The 22,478-nt window shown below is 47.9% G+C and overlaps 1 protein-coding gene across 1 annotated transcript; it reads left to right on the top strand.

Moving 5' to 3' along the window:
* Positions 1-656: 656 nt before the first annotated feature.
* FFAR4 (free fatty acid receptor 4) lies at positions 657-22,360 on the top strand. The gene is made up of 3 exons (XM_003922383.4): positions 657-1,410; positions 10,839-10,967; positions 21,385-22,360. Exons 1-3 carry the CDS (start codon positions 844-846, stop codon positions 21,772-21,774), a joined length of 1,086 nt encoding a protein of 361 aa, XP_003922432.1. The 5' UTR covers positions 657-843; the 3' UTR covers positions 21,775-22,360.
* Positions 22,361-22,478: the final 118 nt, after the last annotated feature.

The following is a 22,478-nucleotide window of genomic DNA, read 5'->3' on the forward strand; positions in this document are numbered from 1 at the left end:
TCTGCCAGCCTTGAAGTATCTGTCTTCCTGGGATGGCAAGTTTATTAAAAACTTTGGAAGGACTCACCCTTTTTACAAGAAAGCAGTATATATCATTGTTCAGAATGCAAAATTTATATGCATTTTAGTTACAATAACTAACACTTGATAACATGTAATGAGTAACATTGCTGTGTGCCAAGTGTGCAAACTCTACATGAGCCTCACAATAACCTAACGGGATATTAGTATTCCCATTTTATAGATGAAAAATCTGGGATAGGGGAAGTAAATAAGCCACCTGAAGACCTGTTATTAAGTAGCGATAAAAGATCTCCACTCCCTCTTTCCCCCATAAAAGATACGGACTCATTACAAGTTGCTTTAACATCTACCTCCAGAACCTTGGAGTTTCTTTAGTGTAGTCTGAACGACACAGGCCAAAATAATCTCCAAAGGCCAGCTCTGACACTTTTAAATCTATTTTAGCTAAATCCGTTCACAAAAGGCTTGGTACATCCCGTGCCCCTGAAGGATGAAGGAGGTAGGGGAGGCCCTGCGAGGGCTCGAGGAATTTGATAGGTGGGTTTTCAGGCTTCTGGGTGTGCTTTCAAATGGGCAGAGGGCGTGAGGCTTCCGCCCCGGCCGTCACCTCCCCGCCCAGCTGTGGTGTTTGCTGCCGGCCTTGCCCGGCACTTCCTCGTTCCCGCGCCCCGGGCGCAGCTCCCTGTACCCAGCGCCGGCGCTCCTCAGACCGGAGGGGAGATGTCGCAACCGCCTCCCTCCCTCTTTCCCCGCCTTGGCACTCAGTCGCCTCCCAGATAAGCACTCTCTCAGACCGCTGCTGGCCGCCGGGACCCAGGAATGTACTCTGAATGCTCGCGGGCTGCGGGCGACGCGCCCCTGCGCAGCCTGGAGAGAGCCAACCGCACCCGCTTCCCCTTCTTCTCCGACTTCAAGGGAGACCACTGGCTGGTGCTGACCGCGGTGGAGACAATCGTGCTGGCGATCATCTTTGTAGTGTCGCTGCTGGGCAACGTGTGTGCCCTGGTGCTAGTGGCGCGCCGGCGACGCCGTGGCGCGACCGCCTGCCTGATGCTCAACCTCTTCTGCGCGGACCTGCTCTTCATCAGCGCTATCCCGCTGGTGCTGGCCGTGCGCTGGACCAAGGCCTGGCGGCTGGGCCCCGTCGCCTGCCACCTGCTCTTCTACATGATGACCTTGAGCGGCAGCGTCACCATCCTCACGCTGGCCGCGGTCAGCCTGGAGCGCATGGTGTGCATCGTGCGCCTGCAGCGCGGCGTGCGGGGTCCTGGGCGGCTGGCGCGGGCAGTGCTGCTGGCGCTCATCTGGGGCTATTCGGCGCTCGCCGCTCTGCCCCTCTGCGTCTTCTTCCGAGTCCTCCAGCAGCGGCTTCCCGGCACCGACCAGGTGAGCGCCCCGCTGTGAGCGCCGGGCAGGTGTCCTGCGCGGGCTGGGAACTGGGGCCCGACGGAAGCTGGGATGAGGATGATCAACAATAGGCCATTTGTTGTACTTAATCGTTTTGCCAAACCTTGTGCCCAGCGCTGTGAAGTTTAATCTCCTAAACCTCACTACAACGCTGTGCACACGCCCTCTTAAATGCTCTAAGTAGACTCCCCCAAATTCTTGCAAAATGCAGTGACTATTGCGAGGTTAACGAGTAGTTTAGGAGCCAGATGGAACTTTGGGGATTCAGGGTGGCTAATCACATTGTATCGAATTATGATGCCTCGCCGTTATTATCACATCCATTTCACACAGAAGCATATATTTGCCCAGAGTATTTTACCCATAATTCGAGGAGGAGTTGAGCTCCTGTCCACAAGTTTCCGTGCGGGTTGGGTTATGGTCCTGCTTTGCAAGCGCGCAGGCAGCCGCCTGAGACCCAGGGACCCCAAACGCAATGCTGCCTCTAGGGGACTTGTGACGCAATTTCCTTCCAGGGTCTTCAGTTTTTCAGCTGGAAAACGGAAGGACTACACTAGACCTCCCAGGTGTCCTGGGAGCCTGAAACGTGCAGATTACAGAGGCTGGGCCGACAAGCTCTATTTTGCGTAGCAGGTTCACCGTTGTCATTATTAGGCCATAGGGGTGCGAGTGACCATGATCTGAATAAGGTTCTGCGGTTAGTGCAGGACATTGGTTCCCGTCGAGTCCCACGGTCCGGAATCCCGAACTCGGATCATTTTCTCTTGCCTCTTTGCCCCGTGGTTGCAGGGTTCGCGCGCCGAGATCCACCTGGGAGAGCAGACCTAGACGCAGAGTCACGATGGAGGACAGTGGCTGTCGTCTGGCCATCTTTCCAGTGTGTTTGGTTCTCCGTGCCTCGTGGAGAGGGGTAGGGACAGGATTTAGGCCTGTATGCTCTGAGCTCAGTCTCCAGGAGCACCTGCCCATGGCTGGGTTCTTGGCCTCCCCTTCCGTACCGGGGTCACTGGTTTTCCACCCCTTTACCCCCTACCCTTCAGCTCCCTGCCCACCTAGGAGTGAGTATGGGGCACCCTGAGTAACCCTGGCACAAACAGAAATCACAGTCCCAAACAGAGACCTTCTTAGTGGTCAGAGAGGGGAGTAGAGAGGGAGAAATGACCTGTCACCAGGGGAAGGCTTGGTTATGGACATGCACACAGCCCACTGGGGACACCCCCTTGGTACGTGACCCTCCAGAACCTGGGACAGAGAGATGGAGTGTCTCTGGGAATTTCCCCAGACCAGTCTCTCACACAGCCCTTTTACTGGGGGGTAGGATGGATGGAGTCTGCATCCTGCATCCTGTGTGAGTTTTTTTAAAAACATAAATCAAACTTAAACACTGTTTCTAATGATTGTGTGAAATACACTGCTGGTTGTTTGTTTGTTTATGGCCTTGAGTGGCTAACAGACAGGAGCCTGTCAATTAGTCATTCTAATTAGTAATTAGTAGCAATTAGTCTTTACTGATAGTCAGGCCTGTGGCACTTGATCAAATAACATGTAAGCTTGTGGCCATGTCCACTCAAGTGCGACCCAGAGAAACCAGGATTGGCTGAGCTGGTGTGTACCATTTATAGGTAGACCAAGGATCTGGCCTAGTGGACAGGCTTGTTCTCAGCCCCTACACACCTCAGAATCAAGGTGGGCCACACAGATGCCTCTAAAAGCATGGTCAGTTGGGGGCTGAGGTTCTGCCAGCAGTTTCTTTGATTTTTTAAAAGTTATTCTCTTGCTGAATTATAATATTTCTATATTTATCACAGAACTTGAGGGATTTCGCCTAATTTTCTTTCTTAAGGGAGAAAATGCTGTTCTGGGAATTAAAGACCAGGTAGAATGTATCTCGAAGGTATCTTAAGTTTTCAGATATGTATGTTGTGCCTCTCCCTTTGTTCGGTGGTTTCCAGTATAATCCTAATTAATTGGCAAATGAGATTTTAAAATAAGGCTCTTGTCACTTCCCAGCCAAAGCCCAGACTAAAACTGTGTGCTGACAGGGACACAGGTGATTGTTTGGGTGAGAAGGCCTTGGCATCAGTGAGGCCTTCCGTGTCTTGGCCGCTTTGTGCTGCATGCCTGTTAGGGAACCTGGGTGTGGGGAGAGCTGTCTGCGGTGCTTCCAGGTGGCCACAATTGTGTTGGCTGGGTACACAGACCCTCCTCATTTTAATAATGAAACAATTCTTTGGTTTCAAGAGCCTTTGGAGAGGGATTTGGGCAAAGGCACTGGGAGAGAATGAGCCTGCCATGTGCACTGGGGGCCAAGTAAGTTAGTTACCCACAGAAAGCCTACTCATAGAAATTAGTAAAGGTGAGGTAGGGAAGCTTGAAATTAAAAAAAAAAAAAGCCTGGACACGGTGGCTCACACCTGTAATCCCAGCACTTTGGGAGGACAAGGCGGGTGGATCACTTGAGGTCAGGAGTTTGAGACCATCCTGGCCAACATGGTGAAAACCTGTCTCTACTATAAATACAAAAATTAGCTGGGTGTGGTGGCATGCACCTGTAGTCTCAGCTACTTGGGAGGCTGAGGCAGGAGAATCGTTTGAACCTGGGAGGCGGAGGTTGCAGTGAGCCAAGATGGCACCATTGCACTCCAGCCTGGCCAGCAGAGCAAGACTCCACCTCTCAATAAATAAATAAATAAATAAATAAATAAATAAATAAATGGGACAGTCCTTTCTGGCTCTCCATCTTCTTTTTTAATCTGTCTGCCACCTCCATCATGTCACACACACACACATACACACACACATGCGTGCATGTGAGCTCTCTCTCTCTCTCTCTCTCTCTCTCTCACACACACACACACACACACACACAGACTTTCACACCTACCTGTCCAGGAACCCAACAAACAGAAAAACCCCAATTTTTTAAGGGTTTTTGCCTGAGCATATAGGAAACATCCCATTTTATAGGTTCAGCAGTTGAAGAAAGAAGTTGAAAAGAAGAAGAGACAGAAAAAAAATGGGGGGAGTGTAGTCATTAAAAGAAAAAAGCAACAGGAAGATCTGGTCTAGACTGACTGAGTCTCACATTTAAAATTAGCAAAGGCTTGTTTTCTCAACCCCCATATTCCCAGCTTTCTGCTTGTAGATTCTGCCTGGTCCATTCCACTTGGAGACTAAATATGGAGGTTTGCGGGGAGAGGGGTGGGGAGGATATTTTCCTAACCCAAACCACAGGCTGAGAGAATCTACCAAGCCTAAGCACACACTGGCTCCCTCTCCCCAAGGAGCACTGGCCAGGGGAACTGCCCCTTAGAGCTTCTGCTGACCCGAGAGCCCTCCTGAAACAGAAACTCAATCTCTTGTCCATGTGGGCAGTGGGTGCCCAGCAGTCCATGGTAATCAGACTCTAAAACTGAAGGGAAGATGAAGTGATAAACATCCTAGAAATGGGAGGCAACTTGGTATTTGGAATGGGCTTTGGTGTCAACTGTTCTGTTTAGATCCCATCTCTGCCATTCGGGAGCTTCGTGACAGAATGCAAGCTGTCTCACCTCTCAATACCTCCCTTTCCTCTTCTGCAAAATGGGCATGATTACAGTATCAGCCAACCTGACGGGATTGGCATGGGGACTCATGTTCAGTAAATGGGCCAACACCTGGCATGTACACAGTTAAATGGGTAAGAATTGCTAACTATTATTAGTTTCTTTATCTTTGAATATAAACATTCTAAACATTCTTCAAACAGTATAATTCTTCTGATTGCTGCAAAATAACAGACTGCAGTTTTCAGAGGGTGGGTACATCCTGGCAACGTTGACATCTCAGCCAGGTCAGCTCACCCTGCTTCAGCAGGATTCCAGCCTGTGTGTGCTGTGGCCCTGACCGGGCGGTGACCCACATCGGCAGGTGGAGAAGACTGTCTACCCTGGTCAGAATGTGCTGCCCATTCATTCTGCAAGCATTTACTAAGCACCCTTCCCCTCTCACCCCTGCCACAAATCACCCAAATCCACCTCCTTCTCTTCAAGGAAGAGCACACAGATGGTCCTAGATTCTGGCCTAATTGGACCCACACAGTCACCCCAAAACTAGATATTCTTTGGTTTATTTTCTAAAGGAGGAAGTGCCAAGAGTCACAGGATGGGGAAAGATGGAACCAGAGTTCTGCCCCACTCTGCTGGGTCCCTCTGGCTGCCATCACCCTTGGATGTATACCTCCTTGGGCACTTGATCCCACTGCCCCACCCCACCCTAATTTAATACTAGGCTAGTAATGTGAAAGTTCTCATGTCTGCTGGGTGTGAGTCTCTGAGGAAACACAGTGTGCTTGCTTTTCAATTAGAGAATACTTTTAAAATATAAGAAAGGAAGCATCTCTTGTGTTGATTTGTTTTTTCTTTTTTTGCTGGGAAGCTGATAGAGAGGAAATATCCAACTAGGACTCCTAGTTTTGTTTTGTTTTGTTTTGTTTTGTTTTTTTGAGAAGAAGTCTTGCTCTGTTGCCCAGGCTGGAGTGCAGTGGCACTGTCTCAGCTCACTGCAACCTCCACCTCCTGGGTTCAAACAATTCTCCTGCCTCAGCCTCCTGATTAGCTGGGATTACAGGCATGTGCCACCACACCTGTCTAGTTTTATATTTTTAGTAGAGATGGGGGTTTCACCATGTTGGCCAGGTTGGTCTCGAACTCCTGACCTCATGATCTGCCACCTCGGCCTCCCAAAGTACTGGGATTACAGATGTGAGCTACCGTGTCCAGCCAGACTCCTAGTTTTTAAAAATGATCTTGAAGTCTTCCATGTTGATGGCAGAGGTGAGGTAGGAGCAAGGATTTACCAAGGGTCTCCAGAGTTACTGCAGGAAGAATCATCAGAGAGACTGATAGGAAAACAGCTGGAATAAGGCAGTGTTTGCAAATAAGTCAGCCAGTGTGGGGAGGCTCAGCATTTCAGCGGTCCCTGTAGACAGATGTCCCCATCCTCAAGGGGAGTCTTCTTAGAAAATCTGGTTTGGCAATTTTTTCCTGAACACCTAAGGTATATCGGACAGAATTCTAGGAGCTGGGATGCTGGCTGGAAAAAGGCAGGCTTGGTCCCCGCCCTTAGTAACACACTTCAGTGGGGAATCCAGACAGGGAAGGGGACAATTGCACAAGCTGTGGAAAGCTGTGGAAGAGTCTCTGCTGGGTGTGGGGAGTCCAGGAAGCTACTGGAAGCTGGTGGTGTCCTCACTGAGTATGGAGATGAGAGGAAGCAAGCCAGGCAAGGGGATGGAGGCCAGGAGGGCATCGTAGGCAGAGGAAAGGGCCCACGTGGAGGCTGAAGGAGCAGTAACTGCTGTTCCGAACCTTGCAAGGGGTTCTCCACCATGCTGTGTAGAGCATGAGGGGCAGTGGGGGCAAAAGACGGTGCTGGAAGAGTTGGCAGGGGAGAGTGGGAGAAGGGCCAGAGTTGTCTGGTAGGAAGTTTGGACTTAGTGGTGATGGCCTGGTCTTGGTGAGGGTTGGGGGGCAGGCCAGTGAAAATGCGGTAGGGCTGGGCGTGGTGGCTCACACATGTAATCCCAGCACTTTGGGAGGCCTAGGCAGGCGGATCACCTGAGGTCGGCAGTTTGAGACCAGCCTGACCAACATGGAGAAACTCCATCTCTACTAAAGATACAAAATCCTAGCTGGGTGTGGTGGTGCATGCTTGTAATCCCAGCTACTCGGGAGGCTGAGGCAGGAGAATCACTTGAACTTGAGAGGCGGAGGTTGCGTAAGTCGAGATTGTGCCATTGCACTCTAGCCTGGGCAATAAGAGCAAGACTGGGTCTCAAAAAAAAAAAAAATGTCATAGGTGCGTGAGTCAGTGGCTATTAAGGAGGAACTTAGAGATTCCTTCTGAGTGGGGAGGAGGAGGTAGGCAGAAGGCCAGTGCTTGGGTTTCTGTCAACTTGTAGAATGGCAGCTCTGTGCCCTGATGCGGACAGTGCAGAAATCAGGTGGAACCATTTGGGGGTGGGTTCTTCAAAGCTTAATGTGCCTGTGAGGTCTCCTGCTGAGATGTCCTCATGGCTGTTGGGTGAGTCTGGGGTTCAGGAAAGCATGGAGCTGCAAAGGGTCAATTGGAGCTTTACCTGCAAAAAGTGCAGTGGAAATGGGTGAGACGGCCAGGGAGAAGTGGAGACCGGGATGAGGCAGAACACATCTGGGGGATCCAAGTCACACTTACCCTTCACTGTGAGTGGCCTCCCACCTTCATCCCTTCTGGCCTGACACCTGAGCTCCGGCTTCCCTGTGCCCTCGGACGCCGTCCTTCCAGGCATAGCAGAAACAACCCCTCCTGGGCGGATCTTCCCTCCCTGGTCCTCTGAAGTTCTCTGGACACTTCCAGCTGCCTGTCCTGTCCTGAAGTGTCCTAGTGCTTCTCTCCCTCCCCCGCTCCTGGAGGACAGGGCCAGCGCCTCGCTCATCCTCACTGTGGCTTTGCTGTGGTCAGCCACCATGTCTGGAGTTGGGCGGTTGAGCAAATGAGTTGAAGAAGACTACTGTTGACTCTGCCAGTTCCGCCTCTGTAAGTCAGTAACAAGGCAGGCCTGCCACTTTTGTTTTTCAAGTTCCCTTTTTAAAATCAGGCGACACTTCACATGTGCAGAAAAAGTACAGAGAATATGATAGGATTCATGTCCCCACCTTCCAGACTTGACACGCTGCCCAACTCCTCTGCAAGTCACAGCCTGCAGGTGAATATCTAGAATCAAATGGACTTAAGCCAAATGGATTTTCCCACAGAAACCAAGTTATGACACCAACTTGGATCTCTGTAATGGCACCTGTATTTTATTTTTTAATGAGACCAGACAGTGCATTTAATCGACAGTACCTTATAAAACCTTCTAAAGAGCATCTCAATCCATCATTTAGGCCCCTAGGCCAGCTACACTGCCTTCCTGGGACAGGAAGCTGTTGTTGAAAAATAGCTGGTAAAGTTGGCAGAACTGTCTTGATAGTCTGTGTTTCATGTTTGATCATCATTTCATTTATAAATGAACTTTTTTCTCTTATAAAAGTTATATAGGCACATCAATGAAAATTAGGAAATTCAGATAAGTCACACACACACACACAAAAAAAACTTGAGACTCCCACCTAGAAATAGACACTTCACTTTCAGGATTGTATCCTTCTATTTTTTTGTTGTCTTTTTTTGTGCATGTGAGCTTGTGTGTGTAAAAGAGATTGTATGTGTGTATGTGTGTGTGCACGTGTGTGTTGGATGGCCATATACTCATTCACACATACGCATTCTCTTCAACACACTATGATCATAGAAGCACATGGTTTAGGGATGTGCTTTTCTTCTTTCACTCCTACTGTAGAGAGAACACCATGCTCTAACATTATACCTTCTACAAAAGTCTTGCTAAACCTGGAGAGATTTTGGTAGACACTCTGGAAAAGGCTTTTGGAAAGAGTTGGGAGTCTTAAGAAATGGTCTGGGCATCTTCTGTTTTTCTGTTGTCTCTTAAAATTTTTCCACCACAAGAATAGGAATTAGAGACCAAATCACATTCAGGGCTGGAATCCGTTTCTTTCGATTGGTGCTTCAGCATATCTGCTCATGTGTATTGCTGCTGCTGTCTTGGAATGAGGGGTCCATGGTGGGCAAAGGTCTGAGTACAAAAGAGGGCAGTGTGGATTATCTAGAGAGCAGTGGTAGGCTCACTGCCAGTAATCAGAAGATCTTTGAAAGAAATAGTTTCTGGCCACATGGTAGCTCATGCCTGTAATCCCATCACTTTGGGAGGCTGAGGTGGGTGGATCGTGAGGTCGGATTGAGACCATCTTGGCCAACATAGTGAAACCCCATCTCTACTAAAAATACAAAAATTAGCTGAGCATGGTGGTGCATGCCTGTAGTCTTAGCTACTGGGGATGCTGAGGCAGGAGAATTGCTAGAACCTGGGAGGCGGAGGCTGCAGCTAGCTGAGATTGCTCCACTGCACTCCAGGCTGGTGACAGAGCAAGACTCCATCTAAAAAAAAAAGAAAAAGAAAAAGAAAAAGAAAGAAACAGGTTTCTTTCCAATCACCAAAATGTGGAAAGATTTAATAAACCTCCCTCCACCATGTGTTCACACCAGCCCAGTGTTGATTCACTATTAAAAATTCTCTGCTTTTGCCTAGTAGAGCTTTCAATGAATGTTGGTCAAGTGAATGAATGAATGGTACTTCGGATGGCAATACTACTCCTAGACATTGGTTAAGATGCTTTGGCCCTTCAAAATCAATAATGTAGTTTTTTTTACCCAGCATGTGCTCTTAAAAATCTGTTCTATATGTATGAGTTAGGGCCAGTTGTTTTCTAAACAGTTTTGTTTCTGTAGTCAAGTGGGCATAGGAGATTTATATGTAGGAAGTTAGTATATACAAACACACAGGGTCTGTTTTCATTGACCTATTCATTCACTGGACGAAATTGTTGCAGAAACTATTAGTAACCACTCAGTAAGGGCCCCATATCTTCTTGCAGTTACTGTTAAACATTTGAATCAATACAAAGTAGTGAGAGCAGCAAGATCACAAACCTTCACACACTTCTGCCATGGTCCATTGGTTTTACGTCTTGAACCGCCTGAGAGTGAGGCTGATCTTTGCCTTGGGGCTCTAGATGGCCAGGTTGATGCAGCTTGACACACTTTAGACACCTGAGCACCCCCAGCATGAACACTTACTGCTTGAGCACAAACCCTGTGGCCTCCAACTTAGACAGTGTGACCACGGAAGCCGTGTTCCAGTTTTGATATGTTTGTTATGTAGCATGTCCTTTCCGATCTATGTCACCTTTCAGGGGTCAGTTTTCTCCTTTGTAAAATGGCAGGCTTAGAAGAGAAGGCTCAAAAGCCCTTTGCATGTCAGCCCAGGGAAGTGGAAAGACCACAGCTGGGAACTGGCTCTAGCTCTTACCACAAATCTCAGAATTTGTGGTTAGAGAACACCTAAGAATTCCTGCCAGACACTACACTCCAGCCTGGGCAACAAAGTGAGACTCTGTCTCAAAAAAAAAAAAAAAAAAAAAAAAGAAAGAAAAGAAAAGAAAAAAGCAGAAGGCCGTAAGACAGACACAGAGACTTGACAGGATTATTTTACTAATCTGGATTTAAGCCTTGAATCTGCTGCTTACTTACTGAGGCTCAGTTGTTGTCCTTGGAGAATGGGAATCATAATCATAGTTATTCTGAGGGCCAGGGGCAAGCTCTTTGTAAGCGGGACTGTGGTGGGTAGTGGGAGGGATTTGGGGATTCACTGTCATGCTAGTTGTGTAACTGGGAAATGCAACTGCGTGTCAGGAAACCCTCAATAAGACTGAGCCAGAGCCAATGAGAAGCCAGCATTTACAGGATGTTCTTTTCCTTTTTGTAACTAGGAAATTCCAATTTGCACACTGATGTGGCCCACCATTCCTGGAGAGATCTCGTGGGATGTGTCTTTTGTTACTTTGAACTTCTTGGTGCCAGGACTGGTCATTGTGATCAGTTACTCCAAAATTTTACAGGTATGTTTGCTTCAAGTGCTACAACTGAACTTCACTCAGGCTTAGGGTTGTTTCTGCTAGAATCTTAGAATTTGCTATCGGAGAACACCTAAGACTTCACGCCAGCCCAATCTTGATTCACTGCCCAGGTCTACAACACTGAGGAAGGAGAGTTTTTTTTTTTTTTAAGTTATATCTTTGTGATTATTGTTTTGCTCATCACTAAAGTAATGCAAGGTCATCACAGAAAAATTAATTAAAATGAAGGCAGACAGAAACGGATAACACAGAAACTAAAAACTTACTCTACCTTCTTAACAACTCAAGATGTACTTTTTCAGGTCACTTTTCTTATAAACTTATGTATATATCATGTATGCTGTGTGTGTATTTGATGAACGACATGAAATTGCAGGTTAAAATGGTCAAATGGTTATCTGACACTGTTCAATGTTCTTTTCAGATATGAGAGTATACTCTCTGCTCTGTAACTCCTTTTTTCACCTAACTTCATATCTTTCTGAATCATTCCTATATCTCTAGCTCATTATTTTTAGTGGCTACAGATGTGACTTCATTTATTTTATGGTCTTTTGGGGTGTGTCCATTATTTCCCCATCACAAACCCTGCAGTGATGAAGAATGCATACTTTTAAAAACGTTTTATTGTAGTATCATATACATATATAAAAAGCACAGTGGCCATAGGTGTAGGCTCACAAACTGAGTGCATTCATGAAAGCAGCTCCCAGATGGAGAAACTGAGTATTACCGGAAGTCCCTGTTATTATCTTCCAGTGGCCACTCCACCCACCCCCAGGGAATGTCCATTTCAAATGTGCACTGAAACAGGAAATGATCTCTACCTTCAAAACAAATATGTACAGGGACATAAAAAAGACGGGTCAGCCTGTTTCTACGTCTTAAGGTAGCCAATTTGTGTGCAAGTTGCCTGCCTAGGCAAACAGCACAGGCAGATCCATGTTTATCCCCACTGTAGAAGGTTTAATGCAAAGCCCTTGAATGCTCATGGAGGTTTACAGTGGTTAAGTCTTGGTTTTACAGCATATGATGTGTGGGTCAGCTGGCAAGCAGGCATATTGAAGTGGTGCCCTGTAGGGCCTGCTCCCCGTCTGGCCACTTTTAGGGCCCTTTCTTTCCAGCTGAGGATCTGTAACCTTCTTAGATACCCAGAACCTGTAGCCAGGCCAACTTCCATCCAGGTCTGCTAATCCCTCAGTCCCGTGGGAGGTGGCCCCTCCATGTCACTCATTAGACTTCCGCCCACCCGATGACTTGTGACCACTGAAGTGACACCCAGCCTGGAGCTTGTTCAAGTGCAGGAGGCAGATTCAGGCCTAGAGTTAAGGTCAGAAGAGTGCTTGCAACATGACCAGGCATATGATAGTGCTATATAAGTGTTAGCTATTATCATGAAGTTAAAAGGAAAGAAGTAAAGAGAAAAAGGAAGAGAAACGTAGAACTTATTTAACAAATACTTACACAGTGTTGACCATGTGCCAGGAACTAACTCTTTAATTCTGATAAGAATGACAGATGAAGAAACCCAGGCCCAGGGAGGTTAAGTAACTTACCCAAGGTAACACAGCTTGTAAGTGGCAATATCAGGGTTTAAATTCAGGCAGTCTGACCCTAGAGTGCCAGTGCATTAATTCCTTAGACATTTGTTAAGGGCCTGCCCTGTGCAAAGTGCTAGGAGGAAAACAGGTGGGCTGAAAGCCAGTAGGATACATTCTCTATCCAGAAGGAGCTTTGACATAAAAGGGGAAGGGGGAGGAGACAGACAAGGGTGCTGATATTGCAAGCAGAGAAACTGAACACGAGGTGGTATGATACTGAGACTCTGCAAACACTTTGCAAACTGTTAAATGCTACACAAAACTAAGGGACGAATGAGGGTACAAGAAAGAAGAGCAGGCCAGGCGTGGTGACTTATGCCTGTAATCCCAGCACTTTGGGAGGCTGAGGTGGGTGGGTCACTTGAGGTCAGGCGTTCAAGACCAGACCCGCCAACATGGTGAAAGCCCATCACTACTAATAATGCAAAAAATCACCCGGACTTGGTGGCAGGCGCCTGTAATCCCAGCTACTGGGGAGGCTGAGGCAGGAGAATGGCTTGAACCTGGGAGGTGGAGGCTGCAGTGAGCCCAGATTGCATCACTGCACTCCAGCCTGGGCAACAAAATGAGATTCTGTCGCAAAAACCAAACAAACAAAAAACAGAGCAAATGACCATGAAGACAGACACAGAGACTTGAGAGTGTTATTTTAATAATCTGGGTTTGAGTCTTGAATCTGCCACCTACTTGCTGTATGGCCTTGACCAGGTTAGTTGCCATCTCTGGACCTCGGTTTCCTCAACTGCAAAATGGCAATCATAATCCCAGCAGTGTAGCGTTGTGAGGCATGGAGGAGATGCTATTGATGGGACAGAGAGAGCCATGCCTGCCTGTAGCAGGTGGTGACTAAATTATGACGGTCGTTATTTGTTAGGCAACGCTGCTCTTCCAACGCTTGTCTCAGAGCATGCTGGGAAAAGGTGCCACTAAGATTTGCAAGAGAATAAACAATAGCCCAGATTTGGAGCACATCAGGAACAAGGAATTGACGCTACAGCAGGGCTGGCTGGAAGGGGCGGCAGCATTTGACATCCTTCCTGGAGGTCTCACTCCCGAGTCACTTAGGGGCCAAGAGGGCTCTGTCTGCCCCTTTTCACTCATACCTCAAGCTTCTCAGCTGCCTGCTGAGGGAGGAATGATTTTCCACCCCACCACCCCCACCCACCATATCTTTTTCTCAAGGCCAGCTTCCACTTGGAAAAATTCTGAGACCTGAAGAGTTGGGGCAGTTTTCCTCCCATCCACCCACCTCTAAACAGCAGTTTACTCTTGAAAGACCTTGTGTCTAAACCCACAGCCAGCCTTCACTTCTCCCCATCACAGACCTCAGAACAGCTCCTGGGTGCAAGAGCTGTCGTGACTCATGGTGCTGTGAAAGAGCCCTCTGAGTAACAGGTCAAAGATGTAATACATCCTATCACCACACTTACGTTAAGGCCCGTTGTGATCTGGCCCTGCTGGTTTTCTCACCTTCAGGTTTCACTCTCCCTCGTGTCCACACTGGCCTTGAGGCTGTTCTCCACACAGGCCCCTGCACTGCTGCCCCAGGGCCTTTGCACCGGCCACTTCTTCTCTTGGCTTTCTCTTCTCCAGATTACTGCATGGGCCACTTCCCACTTCATTTATGTCTTTACTCAAAAAGCTCTTCACCAGAAAGTCTCCCCATCAATCTCCAGTTCCTTTTCCTGATTTATTTCTCTTCGAACATTGACTGCATCTGTTTTATTCAATTTATGACAGTCTTGCTCACTACAATGCAAGCTTCATGAGAGCAGAGATTTTGTTTTGTTCCCTCGATATTCCTATGCCTAGATCAGAGCCTGGCTCATTCATTGTAGGTGCTCAATAAATATTTGTTGAATGAATGAGGCATCAGCCTTGGATCACATTGAATGGATCTACAGGGTCGTCTCTTCTTGGACAGTGGGAAAATCACTGGATGAAGAGTTCTGAGACAGGAGTCCTAATCCAGGCTTTATCACTGTGTGACCTTGGGCAAGTCTCTTAAGTAATGTGAACCTCAGTTGCTGCAGGAGCCAAATATGTGTCAGTGGATTAACACAATAAAATGAAAGAGCAGATATGATGTTTTTAAAATCACAATTTTAATGTAAATGTCACTTAAAAAATTACTTCCCACTTTATTAGCAAAATTGACTGCTGCCCATTTCCCAGGAGGACTTTGACATTTGTCCTCACTTACTACTGTGAGTTTGCCAGGCTGATAACTTGGAAGCAGGCAAGCTACACCAGGTGGATGGAATATCTGGGCAGGGCCTCAGTTTGCATCTCCTCCCCTGTGAAGATATACATAACTCAGAGGTACTGAGTCAGCTTTTCTGTCCAAGCTCTTTCTGTGAAGCTTGATTTTACACAACTCCGTAAAATCAGTTGAACATAAATGTTAATTAGCCATAATAGCAGGCAATCCACAAATAGTTTGAAGCCATGGGACACATAACCACAGCCCCATCAGTCCCACTTCTCACCTGTCACTAGTACCTGTAATCCAGGTCTCATCTCCAGGCTTGAGAAGTGGCTCTTTTTCATATTACCCTGACCTTCTATTGCTCTAAAGCAGTGTGTCTCCTAGAATGTTCTGTAGAGTGCCATGGGAATGTTAGGTGTTGGAAAAGGTTTAGGAAATGCAGGATAGGCTAGATGTCATTCTTTGCTGCAGGACTTCTCAGAACCTTTATTGTGCCAATATACTTTGAGGACATCCCACACAGTAATAGAATAGGTAGCACTGCTCAATGTGGCTACAGAACCCCCCTTTTCTCCACAGAGCATCTCTCTGCACTACTGCTCCATGGAATGCCCTTTGGGAAACCCTGCTCTAAAGTCTCCACCCTTCTTCCTGGTTCTGACCTGGGCAAGGATTCAGAGGAGGCTTTGCCCTGGCTCTTCCCTTGCCACCCACCCTTCAGGGGCCGCTTCATGGGCTTGGGGCAGTGGCCTTATTCACCCTTCTTCCCTCCCTGCTTCCTCTTTCCTTGTGACTCAGACATGCTATACATCTGCAGTTACTTTTTCCAATCAACAGTTTTCCCAAGGGAATAACCTCCTACCTCCTAGCGACTCCTAAGTGCCTTCGGATCAGGCTGTCACCGCTGTTTGGGGCTTGGTTGACGTCATCACCCAGCAACTGTTGCCATAGCAACTGAGATGCCTCTACCCTTTTGTAACAGTACATGTTTATTGATCCCCCTCCCATTGCCCACATACGCACCAGAATGGAAAAGCAGCGTGGGCAGAGCTGCCTTGCTTATTGCTGTGTGTCCAGCACCTATAAGAGTGCTTAGCACATAGCAGGGGCTTATAAATATTTGTCGAATGAGTGAGTCTATGGCTTGCAGATGGAAAACCCGCAGCCTGTCTCAGAGCTTAGCTGCGAAACAAAACCTGTTTCCACTGAACATGAAGTGTTAGGCAGTGAACACAAAGCCCTTTCTCCACACCTGGCCTGCATTCCTCAGCTTTAGGGGCCTATGTGCTCGTTGTGGAAAGGAAGGTGGAATCTCTGGAAAGACGGAATCTTTTGTCCAGTGATTCTAGATGAGAGACTGTTGACTGACCAAGCAGCCCCCAAAGGAGAATCAACCTTCAGGGGCCCAACTTTGTCAGTGGGAACATCTTCTACCAATCCCCACCTGTTGGCAGCAGCGGTCTGGTGGCTTGGGGTGGCAGAGGAGTGTGAGGTGGGGTGGAGGCTCCCACACCGTCTTCAGAAGCTCATGTGGATGTGGGGGCAGTGAGTCTCAAAAAGGTTCTCTTCAAAGGACTGTGGGGAGCACCAGACTGAGCCTGTTGTCCTAGATGAGCAGCTGTCACACTTTAGTGGGCAAGAATCAGCTGGAGAGTTTAGGAAATTTGCAGATTTCTGGGCTCCAACCAGCCCCATATAATCCGAATGTCTGAAGGGGGCCCCAGCCTTTGCATTTCATGTACCCCATAGCCGTGGACCACATTCCCTGGGTGCTGTCCACCTCTGCTGAGCTGCTGGCTGTCAGTGGAGAAGAGTGCTGGCTGGCACCTGGTGTGGGGTGCGCTCCCTTACTTGACCTTGAGGCCTCGAGCAAGTCACTTCTTCTCTCAGGGTCTCTTAGTTCCAAAACTGGGGCAACCACAGGACCTATCCCAGAGGCTTGTTCTGAGGATTAGGATTAATCCTCAAAAGTGAATTGAGCATTTAGTTTACTCTAAATGCACATGAAGCATTCTGCCCAGTGCAGGAGACATTTGCAATCCTCGATCCATGTTGACCGTCCTTGACATCTAGCAGGGAAGAGGAGGAAGAAAGGAGCCCCACTGGGTTATAAAGCCCCATTTTCCTCCTCACTCCCTACCAGTGGTGGCAACTGTGGAGAGAAGGAGATAGTAGCATCTGCCGGTGCTAAAAAAAGATCCATCCACTTATGCACATGGCCCATGAGTCAGCCCACTTTGTTTGTCTGTCACCCACAGCCATTGTCAGGCACCTGCTAGGGGCTCTGGGCCACAGAAGACACAGGCATGCCTTGCTTCAGGTCCCATTCCCCCAAGGAACCTGCAGTCTGGTGGGGGTCTGTATTAGTCTGTTCTCACACTGCTTTAAAGAACTGCCTAATACTGGGTAATTTATAAAGGAAAGAGCTGTAATTGGCTTAGTTCTACATGGCTGGGGAGGCCTCAGGAAACTTGCAATCATGGCAGAAAGGGAAGCAAGAACCTTCTTCGCATGGTGGAAGAGAGAAAAGAGTCAGCAGGAGCAGGGGAAACTGTCTTATAAAACCATCAGATCTCATGAGAACTTTCACTATCACAAGGACAGCGTGGGGAAAACTGCCCCCATGATCCACCTGGTCTCTCTCTCCACACATGGGCATTACAGGAATTACAATTGGGATGAGATTTGGGTGGGGACACAGAGCCACACCATATTCTGTCAGAGGTAAGGATGCCTGGAAATGTACCACACAGCGTATGTCGCAACTGCCGCATGAGTGCCTGAGATAAAATGCTGCAGGATGCCAAGCGGGGCTCAGAGTTCCTGGCATTAGAGTTTGGATTAAAGGCTGGGCAGAAGGAGTACCATGGGCAGAGACAGTAGAGACTGGGAAAGAACCGGTTTACAATAAAGGAAATGGGCTGGAATCAGACTGCCAACTTGGCAGTCCACGTCTGCAACTTCTCAGCTGAGTAGTGGGGAGCAAGTTCCTCAAGCTCTTTGAGCCTCAGCTTCCTCATTTGTAAAATGAGGATCATCACAGTATATATATCACAGAATTGTTAGGAGAATTTTAATAGGTAAATGAAGTGATAGGTAAGGGTCTGGCACATAGTAGGAGCCCCATAAATGTGAGCCTTCATCAACATCACTCATCAAAATGTATTTTTGCGACACTACACCAGGGACCCCCGGTACATTGTTGACCTTCTTAGGATGGTGTGGGCAGCAAGAGGGATGAGGCTGCTGTCAGAATCAGCCTTTGTGGGCCCCCCAGCCTGTGCTTAGGCCTAGTGTGACACTCCTACTCAGAGACGACGCCAATTCCTCCACAGCCTGCCCACCTGACACCCTGCCCAGCTGATAGTCTCCTAGATCGAACAGCCAAGCCAGGTTCCTTAGATTAACCAGGTTTCACCTGAACACAAGTTCTAATTTTGATTCTACCTGATGACTTCCAGACTTGGATGTGCCAATACGGCCTCTGGCATTCGAGCCCGAGGTGGTGCCCTGTGTCTCCTGGGCAATCTTCACCCTGCAGAGCCCTCGAGGGGAGGGGAGGGCTGAAGAGTGTGGCCACCCTGTTTGAGTCTTTTGTGATTTGGTTCATTTTAATGCCACTGAGCTGGATTTTCAGAAACGGGGCCTCTGACCCTGTATTATCAGTGGAGTGACTTTCAACAAGTTACTTAAATTTTTTTGAAATTCAATTTCCTCATCTAGGAAGTGGGAATAATGATAGTGCAAATCTAAAGTGTAGGTGTGAAGATTAAACGTGACAACTGACAAGTAAATGTGCGGCACAGTACCCGCCGCATGGAAGCCTCGGTAAAGCCAGCGTCCGGGTGACCGTGAGGCTGCTCGCTGAGCATCTGTTGTCCTGGTCTCCACTGTCCACAGGTGGACCTAAACTCCCACACAGAGCAAGCAGCCACATTGAATCATAAAACAAATAACTATCTAGTTAGCTAGTTACAAGTATTCTTTGTGTGTTTTTTTGAGGCAGGGCCTTACTCTGTCACCCAGGCTGGAGTGTAGTGGCACAATCTTGGCTCACTGCAGCCTCCACTTCCTGGGTTCAAGGATTCTCGTGCCTCAGTCTCCCAAGTAGCTGGGATTACAAGCGCTCACCACAACATCTAGTTCTTTTTTTTTTTTTTTGTATTTTTAGTAGAGATAGGATTTCACCACGTTGGCCAGGCTGGTCGTGAACTCCTGATCTCAGGTGATCTGCCCACCTCCGCCTCCCAAAGTGCTGGGATTACAAGCATGAGCCACCACACCCAGCCTAGTTACAAGGATTCCAAAGAGAATATTTTCAGCCATTCTGATCTTGCAGTTAAACTTGCCTGAACTGTGAATGATGTTAATTACCTTCTAATTATTCCCCCTCTTGAGATTCAGGAATCTTGGGGGACACCTGTATAATCTCCTGAAAGAGGAGTGCAGAATCCCCTTCTAAGCCCACATAGCCAGGGCTGCTTTCATTGCCTGCCATGCCTCTGCTTCGCTGCCAGCTCTGCTCATTAATAGAAAGCATTAGTGGGCTCAGCAGTTCCACGGGTAGGAATTTATTCTACCGATATGCTCACCTAGGTGTGCAAGGATATGCATGAGGAGGTTCATTCCCCCAGTTGCCACCTCTCAACAGGGATATAAATATAGAATGGTCATTTTCAACAAACGTCACCAGCAGTGCTCTGGCCAGTTCCTCTTTCTTGCTGGGGCAGGGGCACCTTTAATGACACCTATGTCTCATTTATAGAACTTTCCAGTCGCTTTTTGGTTATGCCTGCTTATTTTTTTTTCTTTTTTAAATTTATTTTTTGTATTTTTAGTAGAGATAGGGTTTAACAGTGTTAGCTAGGCTGGTCTCAATCTCCTGAACTTGTGATCCGCCTGCCTCAGCCCCACAAAGTGCTGGGATTACAGGTGTGAGCCACCGTACCTGGCCATGCCTGCCTGTTTTACAACGTCAATCTCGTAGTCAGTTCAAAGCTTCCCCTGCCCAAGGCATAGGATGGGTTTGTGGTGCTGGAGCTGGGAGGGGGACAGAGAAGGAGGATGGGGCTGCTCTGCCAGTGGCCTGGTGTCCCACAAGGACAAGGAACTTGCATGATTGCCCATATGAGGTGGTTACCCCCTTCTGTTGGTCATTGCCTCTAATTTCCCTGTGGCTGGTGGTTGTACCAAGAGGCCCTATTGATGAGGGGATCATACTCAAGCAGCACCCACTCCCACCAGGCATGGGCGGGCCCTTCCCACACTCAGCTTCATTTTCAGGTTGGCTCCCAGCAGCAGCTACCCCAGCAAATGAGCAGCCTCTGATCCATCATCCTTCCTTAACCCCTGATTCAGAGGCCTGCAGGCAAGACTAGGATCCATTTTCTCCTGCCCCTGCAAAAGGAAAGGAACCTAGGGTGGGGTCCAGTGCTCCTGTCTGCCTGGCCTTCCACACCGGTATGCCATCTCCCATTCGACAACCTGTAGGGGAGTGATATGGTTTGGCTGCGTCCCCACCCAAATCTCATCTTGAATTGAAGTTCCCAAAATCCCCACACGTCATGGGAGGAATCCAGTGGGAGGTGATTGAATCGTGGGGATGGTTCCCCCAGGCTATTCTTGTGATAGTTAAGTTCTCATGAAATCTGATGGTTTTATAAGGGTATTCCCCTTCGCTTGGTTCCCATCTTCTCCTTCCTGCCGCCATGTGAAGGACACATTTGCTTCCCCTTCTGCCATGATTATAAGTTTCCTGAGGCCTCCCCAGCCCTGCAGAACTGTGAGACAAGTTAACCTCTTTCCTTTATAAATTATCCAGTCTTGGGTACATCCTTACAGCGGCCTGAGAACAGACTAATATAGGGAGAGGGGGGAAGAGTATGCAGACTGCTACTTCATCCACTACCTCCCTAAACAAGGCCAAAGAAATAAACACTCCTCAATAGGGGCTGGATAAATTGCAACCACCATTTATGGATGATAACAAGAGTCAGGTGCCCTCTCTGTGCAAGTATGGACCGAGTAGCATGAGATACTGCTAGGTGAAAAAGGAGCAAGGCCCACAGTGGGATGTGCGGTGTAGGCCCATCTGTGTACCCAGCAAAAGAGCAGGAATATTGTGTGTGGCAGTGGTACATTTCGAGAAGGCCATATGGGAAAGTACTCACTTTGGTCACCTCTGGGAGTGCAAACAGAGAGAACAGAAGGCTGGAGACCTGATGTTCTTTATTTGCTCCCCATCAGTATAGCATTGTTTGAGTTTGTACCCTGAGCACGTTGTGCTTGCACCAATGAAAGACTCACCTCTTTTAAAAAAAATAACAGGGAAGATGCCCCTCTTCTAGACCACCTGATTCAGGCTTTTCACTTCCCCTCATAACCCTGTTTACAGGGTAGGTGATTTTTTGCTTTATTTCTAAGGAGTCCAGCCAGGGGCCTTGTTCTCCAGTGCATCCTAAGCTCGGGCATGTGAAGTCCCAGAGGCATGCGGTCTCGGTGCCTTGGGGATGACAGATTCCAACTCTTGGGCCCCTAAATCAAAGACCCCAACATCCTGCAGTCACCTGTGGCTTTTGGTTTTCCACAGATCACAAAGGCATCAAGGAAGAGACTCACGGTGAGCCTGGCCTATTCGGAGGACCACCAGATCCGCGTGTCCCAGCAGGACTTCCGGCTGTTCCGCACCCTCTTCCTGCTCATGGTCTCCTTCTTCATCATGTGGAGCCCCATCATCATCACCATCCTCCTCATCCTGATCCAGAACTTCAAGCAGGACCTGGTCATCTGGCCGTCCCTCTTCTTCTGGGTGGTGGCCTTCACATTTGCTAACTCGGCCCTAAACCCCATCCTCTACAACATGACACTGTGTAGGAATGAGTGGAAGAAAATTTTCTGCTGCTTCTGGTTCCCAGAAAAGGGAGCCATTTTAACAGACACATCTGTCAAAAGAAATGACTTGTCAATTGTTTCCAACTAATTAGTTTTTCTTTATAGGCTGAGTTTCTCATACCTGGCGAGCTGTGGCATGCTTTTAAACAGAGTTAATTTCCAGGACCCTCCACCAGTGTACCCTGCTTTAAGAAAATGAACCTATGCAAATAAGCATCTGCAGCATCGGCAAATTAAGGGATGATCATCCAGTTTCACAATAAAAATTCCTTTATAAAAGGATTTGTTACCTGGGTGCGGTGGCTCACACCTGTAATCCCAGCACTTTGGGAAGCTGAGGCAGGTGGATCACCTGAGGTCAGGAGTTTGAGACCAACCTGACCAACATGGTGAAACCCTGTCTCTACCAAAAATACAAAAAATTAGCTGGGCGTGGTGGTGGGCATCTGTAATCCCAGCTACTTGGGAGGCTGAGGAAGGAGAATCGCTTGAACCTGGGAGGCAGGGGTTGCAGTGAGCCGAGATTGTGCCATTGCACTCCAACCAGGGCGACAAGAGTGAAACTCTGTCTAAAAAAAAAGGATTTGTTATGGGTTCCTTTTAAATGTGAACTTTTTAAGTGTGTTTGTAATATGATCGAATTTAATAAATATTTGTTTATGACTGTTCAGCAATCACATCTCCTACATATAAAGCCACACCATAGTGGTTTCTGAAGTGAGTCTTAAAACTGATTCAGGATGTAGATTTCTCCTCTGAAGGGTCACAGCCACCTTATCCCCTACCTTGGAC

This window comes from Saimiri boliviensis, chromosome 12 (genome assembly GCF_048565385.1).
Source record: "Saimiri boliviensis isolate mSaiBol1 chromosome 12, mSaiBol1.pri, whole genome shotgun sequence".
NCBI lineage: Eukaryota > Metazoa > Chordata > Mammalia > Primates > Cebidae > Saimiri > Saimiri boliviensis.